The following is a 6372-nucleotide window of genomic DNA, read 5'->3' on the forward strand; positions in this document are numbered from 1 at the left end:
GGATCCCAGTGCCAGGGCCTGTCCCAGTTCATGGACACGGATCCCAGTGCCAGGGCCTGTCCCAGTTCATGGACACGGATCCCAGTGCCAGGGCCTGTCCCAGTTCATGGACATGGATCCCAGTGCCAAGGCCTGTCCCCATTCCCTGGGGGCACCGAGGATCAGTCAGATCCCATCAGGAATGGATCTCCAGCCCCTCAGGATCCAGGGAAGAGCTTCCCTGCCAGGGGAACTGCCAGGTCCTGATCCTCCTGGATGAGATCCTGGGGAATAAATCCTGCTGGGACACTCTGGGGGACAGTCCCTGTCCTCTGCCATCCCTGAGAATTCCCAAATTTCCACAGGATCTCCCACATGCCCCCATAAAATCAGCCAGAGGCAGAAGGTTTTTATTGGGAACATGCCTGGGGAGGGCGTGGATCCAGCCCCAAACCCATCCCAATCCCAATTCCATCTCAATCCCAATCCCCTGGGAATGGGGCAGAAGCTCCAGGAGAGCTGGCTGTGGCACCAGTCCCAGTCCCAATCCCAATCCCAATCCCAATCCAATCCCAATCCCCTGGGAATGGGGCAGAAGCTCCAAGAAAGCTGGCCATGGGTCCATATCCCACTGGGAAGAGCCGGCACAGCCTCTCCACCCCTCTCTGACATTCCCTGCAGGGACAATTCTCAATCCAAATCCCTGGGAACATTCCTGAGGGCAAATCCTCCTGGGACACTCTTGGGGACAGTCCCTGTCCTCTGCCATCCCTGAGAATTCCCCGATTTCTGCAGGAACCCCCCAGAGATCCCCGTGGAATGGGCAGAGGGGCTTTATTGGGAACATGGGTTGGGAAGGGAGTGGATCCAGCCTCAAACCCACCTCAATCCCAATCCCATCCCAATCCCCTGGGAGTGAGGCAGAGGCGCTGGGAGAGCCGGCTCTGGCCCCAGTTGCAATGGGAATCCCAATCCAATCCCATCTCGATCCCAATCCCCTGGGAATGGGGCAGAAGCTCTGGGAGAGCTGGCTGTGGCCCCAGTCCCAATCCCAATCCCAATCCGATCTCAATCCCAATCCCCTGGGAATGGGGCAGAAGCTCCAGGAAAGCTGGCTCTGGCCCCAATCCCAATCCCAATCCAATCCCAACTCCATCTCAATCCCAATCCCCTGGGAATGGGGCAGAAGCTCCAGGAGAGCTGGCTGTGGCCCCAGTCCCAATCCCAATCCCAATCCAATCCCAACTCCATCTCAATCCCAATCCCCTGGGAATGGGGCACCGGCTCCGGCAGAGCCGACCTTGGGTCCGTATCCCACCGGGAAGAGCCGGCACAACCTCTCCACCCCTCTCTGACATTCCCCGCGGGGACAATTCCCAATCCCGCTCCCCGGCACGCCGATCCCAAGGAACACCCGCTCACCCCTGGCTGTTGTCACTGTCCCCATCCCCTCCCAGCAGCGCTTCCCTCTCCGCGCCGTCCCCGTTATTCCCGCTGTCCCCGTTATTCCCGGCGCCGCGCAGGGCGCGGTGCAGGCCGTTGTAGAGCGCGGCTCCGGCCAGGAGCAGGGCGAATCCCGGGATTTGGAGGGGGTGGAAGCGCTCCCAGCGCAGCGCCAGGCTGAGCGCCCAGACCAGCAGCGTGCGCAGGCTGTCCAGCACCGTGCGCGTGGTCGCGCTCAGCTCCCGCGTCACGCTGATCCCCGCGAAGTTGAAGAAGGAGATGCTCCCCACGTTGCCCAGGAGCGCCGCCAGGATCAGGGGATCCCGGCGGATCTGGCACCAGGCGTCTGCCGGATCCTCCAGCACGCCGCGAGGATTCCCGGAGAGCCGGCCCGCCGGGATGAAGGACAGCGGCACCAGCAGCAGCGCCAGGATGGAGAAGCCGAAAAGACCTGCGGGGGAATTTCCCGGCTTTTCCGCGGATCCCGAGCGGCACCCCGGGAATTCCCGCTGCGGGGGATTCGGAGATTTCAGGGATCGGGGGGAAGCGCGGACCTTCGGTGCCCACGGCGCGCAGCGGGTGGACGTCGTGGCTGAAGATGAATTTCTCCTCCAGCACCATCTGGATGGACACGATGCCTTGGGCCAGCAGGATCAGGAGGTCACCTGGGAAAAGAGGGAAAACCGGGATAACAGCGGGGAAAAGAACAAGGAAAACATGGAAAAGAACAGGGAAAAGAACAGGGAAAACAGGGATAACAACAGGGAAAATTGAGATAACAACAGGGGAAAAAACAGGGAAAACAACAGGGATAACGACAGTGAAAATCGGGATAACAACAGGAAAACAACAGGGATAACGACAGTGAAAATCGGGATAGCAACAGGAAAACAACAGGGATAACGACAGTGAAAATCGGGATAACAACAGGGAAAACTGAGAAAACAACGGGAAAAACAGGGAAACAACAAGGGAAAAACCAGGGATAACAATAGAGAAAACCCAGATAACAACAAAGAAAATAGGGAAAACAACAGGGGAAAACAACAGGGAAAACAACAGGGGAAAACAACAGGGGAAATCGGGATAACAACAGGGAAAACAACAGGGATAACAACAGGGAAAACTGAGAAAACAACAGGAAAAACAGGGAAACAACAAGGGAAAAACCAGGGATAACAATAGGGAAAACCCAGATAACAACAAGGAAAACAGGGATAACAACAGGGAAAATTGAGATAACAACAGGGGGAAAAAACAGGGAAAACAACAGGGATAATGACAGGGAAAATCGGGATAACAACAGGAAAAAAAAAGGGAAAACAACAGGGAAAACCCGGATAACAACAGGGAAAACAGGGAAAACAACAGGGAAAATTGGGAAAACAACAGGGAGAACAGGGATAACAACAGGGGAAAACAACAGGGAAAACAACAGGGAAAACCTGGATAACAACAGGGAAAACAGGGATAACAACGGGGAAAATCAGGAAAACAACAGGGAAAACAACAGGGAAAAGGAAGAAAGGAGGAAAATGGGGGAAAAGTGACCCCCCCCCCCCACCCCAGGGACACCCCCACCCCCCCCAGCCATTCCAAGGAGTGATCCCCCATTCCAAGAGTGATCCCACAATTCCATGGAGTGATCCCACTACTCCAAGTTTTCCTGCCATCCCATGGAGTGATCCCACCATCCCATGGAGTGATCCCTCATTCCAAGGAGTGATCCCTCATTCCAAGAAGTGACCCCGCCATTCCAAGAAGTTTCTCCACCATCCCAAGGAGTGATCCCCCCATTCCAAGGAGTGACCCCCCCACTCCATGGAGTGATCCTGCATTCCAAGGAGTGATTCCCCCCATTCCATGGAATGATCCCGAATTCCAAGGAGTGATTGCCCCCATTCCAAGGAGTGATCCTGCATTCCAAGGAGTGATTCCCCCCATCCCAAGAAGTTTTTCCCCCATTCCAAGGAGCGATGAGTCCAGGGGCCAGCTGGAAATGTAATTAGGCTAATTGAAAAGTGCAGATGAGTGGAGGAGCCGGCTGGAAATACAATTAAGGCAGTAAAATACCGCACGTTTTAGTTAAGATTTTAAATGAGTCGAGGAGTTAAGTGAGAAACGTCGCTTGCAGGAATCACGTGCTCCGGCTAAAGAGTGACAAAAATACCAGGAAAACTAAAATTAGGAGCGACAGGGGATAGATGGAGCGTGGTAAAAGGGCAGGAGCCGTAAAAAACCCGGCCTTAAGAATAATCTAAGAGTTAGGACAGGCTTAGACCGTGACCAGCAGCTCAAAAGGACCGACTGGCCGTGGGTGAAGAGTTCACCGTGAGGAAGATGATTTTCTTCCTCCCATACGTCCAGTCCCTCATTTCAAAACCCCAACGACCCAATCAAGGGAGAACAATTATGCAGAATATTCAGCTAATTACAGTACAAAGCGGGCAGGTAATGAATACGTATTGTGTGTCCTTAAAAGCCTGGTGGATATGTAAAAACATGTTTGGATAAACAGAGCAGGAGTCTGCGAGTCCTCAGGCGTGGCTTTGGGAAACAATTCCAATATTCCGCTCGTGCCCGCGCTGTAACAAACACCCTTCTCTCCTGCTTTAATTAGTTGGGAAGTCGTTTGTCCGTGCTTCAGTGATCCCCCATTCCAAGAGTGATCCCCCATTCCAAGAGTGATCCCCCAATTCCATAGAGTGATCCCATCAATGCATGGAGTGATCCCTCATTCCAAGGAGGGATCCCCCATTCCAAGAGTGATCCCCCAATTCCATGGAGTGATCCCATCAATGCATGGAGTGATCCCTCATTCCAAGGAGTGATGCCCCATTCCAAGAGTGATCCCTCCCAATTCCATGGAGTGATCCCATCAATGCATGGAGTGATCCCTCATTCCAAGGAGGGATCCCTCATTCCAAGAGTGATCCCCCAATTCCATAGAGTGATCCCATCAATGCATGGAGTGATCCCTCATTCCAAGGAGGGATCCCCCATTCCAAGAGTGATCCCCCAATTCCATGGAGTGATCCCATCAATGCATGGAGTGATCCCTCATTCCAAGGAGTGATCCCCCATTCCAAGAGTGATCCCCCAATTCCATGGAGTGATCCCATCAATGCATGGAGTGATCCCTCATTCCAAGGAGTGATCCCCCATTCCAAGAGTGATCCCCCAATTCCATGGAGTGATCCCATCAATGCATGGAGTGATCCCTCATTCCAAGGAGGGATCCCCCATTCCAAGAGTGAGCCCCCAATTCCATGGAGTGATCCCATCAATGCATGGAGTGATCCCTCATTCCAAGGAGGGATCCCCCATTCCAAGAGTGATCCCCCAATTCCATGGAGTGATCCCATCAATGCATGGAGTGATCCCTCATTCCAAGGAGGGATCCCCCATTCCAAGAGTGATCCCCCAATTCCATGGAGTGATCCCATCAATGCATGGAGTGATCCCTCATTCCAAGGAGGGATCCCCCATTCCAAGAGTGATCCCCCAATTCCATGGAGTGATCCCATCAATGCATGGAGTGATCCCTCATTCCAAGGAGGGATCCCCCATTCCAAGAGTGATCCCCCAATTCCATGGAGTGATCCCATCAATGCATGGAGTGATCCCTCATTCCAAGGAGGGATCCCCCATTCCAAGAGTGATCCCCCAATTCCATGGAGTGATCCCATCAATGCATGGAGTGATCCCTCATTCCAAGGAGGGATCCCCCATTCCAAGAGTGATCCCCCAATTCCATGGAGTGATCCCATCAATGCTGGCCCCCCCCCCCCCATTCGAAGGAGTGACCTCACCATTCCAAGGAGTTTTCCCACCATTTCAAGAAGTTTTCCCCTCAATTCCAAGGAGTGACCCCACCATTCCAAGGAGTGATCCCACTATTCCAAGTTTTCCTGACATCCCAAGGAGTCACCCTGCCATTCCGTGGAGTTTTCCCGCCACCCCATGGAATGATCCCGCCATTCCAAGGAGTGATCCCACTATTCCAAGTTTTCCTGCCATTCCAAGGAGTGATCCCACCATCCCACGGGGTGATCCCTCCCAATTCCATGCAGTGACCTTGCCATTCCAAGTTGTTTTCCCACCATCATGCGGAGTGATCCCGCCACTCCAAGGAGTGACCCCAGCATTCCAAGGATTTTTCCTGTCATTCCAAGGAGTGATGCCACCATCCCAAGGAGTGACCCCACCATCCCAAGGCCATCCCACTGCCCTGGCATTCCCGGGATGCCAGCCCGTCTCCCACTGTCCTGGCATTCCCGGGATACCCGCGATGCCAGCCTGTGTCCCAGTGCCCTGGCATTCCCGTGATGCCAGCCTGTGTCCCAGTACCCTGGAATTCCCGGGATACCCGCGATGCCAGCCCATGTCCCAGTGCCCCGGCATTCCCGGGATACCAGCCCATGTCCCAGTGCCCTGGCATTCCACGATGCCGGCCCGTGTCCCAGCACCCCGGCATTCCCGCGATGCCAGCCCGTGTCGCAGTGCCCCGGCATTCCCGGGATACCAGCCCATGTCCCAGTGCCCTGGCATTCCACGATGCCGGCCCGTGTCCCAGCCAGTGCCCTGGCATTCCTGGGATACCTGTGATGCCATCAACCAGCCCGTGTCCCAGCACCCCGGCATTCCTGGGATACCAGCCCATGTCCCAGTGCCCCGGCATTCCACGATGCCGGCCCGTGTCCCAGTGCCCCAGCATTCCTGGGATATCCGTGATGACGTCGGCCAGCCCATGTCCCACTGCCCCGGCATTCCCGCGATGCCAGCCCGTGCCCCGGCATTCCCGTGATGCCAGCCCGTGTCCCGGTGCCCTAGCATTCCTGGGATACCCGCGATGCCAGCCTATGTCCCACTGCCCTGGCATTCCCGGGATACCCGTGATGACGTCGGCCAGCCCGTGTCCCGGTGCCCCGGCATTCCCGGGATACCAGC

At 55.2% G+C, this 6372-nt stretch overlaps 1 protein-coding gene across 1 annotated transcript; it reads right to left on the minus strand.

The window, feature by feature from the left end:
* Positions 1 to 373: 373 nt before the first annotated feature.
* LOC121355295 (solute carrier family 35 member F6-like) lies at positions 374 to 6356 on the minus strand. The gene is made up of 3 exons (XM_041470574.1): positions 6316 to 6356; positions 1977 to 2087; positions 374 to 1873 (listed from the first exon to the last, which is right to left on the minus strand). The coding sequence occupies exons 2-3, from the start codon at positions 2041 to 2043 to the stop codon at positions 1398 to 1400; spliced, it is 543 nt and encodes a 180-aa protein (XP_041326508.1). The 5' UTR covers positions 2044 to 2087; positions 6316 to 6356; the 3' UTR covers positions 374 to 1397.
* Positions 6357 to 6372: the final 16 nt, after the last annotated feature.

This window comes from Pyrgilauda ruficollis, unplaced genomic scaffold, assembly GCF_017590135.1.
Source record: "Pyrgilauda ruficollis isolate IOZ18807 unplaced genomic scaffold, ASM1759013v1 scaffold1052, whole genome shotgun sequence".
Classification (NCBI taxonomy): domain Eukaryota; kingdom Metazoa; phylum Chordata; class Aves; order Passeriformes; family Passeridae; genus Pyrgilauda; species Pyrgilauda ruficollis.

Excerpts from the sequence above, each read along its gene's own strand:
- LOC121355295 (XM_041470574.1), bottom strand. The coding sequence starts at position 2,043 with ATGGTGCTGGAGGAGAAATTCATCTTCAGCCACGACGTCCACCCGCTG. Across the intron at positions 1,874-1,976 it reads GCGCGCCGTGGGCACCGAAG|GTCTTTTCGGCTTCTCCATC; the intron begins GTCCGCGCTTCC and ends ATTCCCCCGCAG.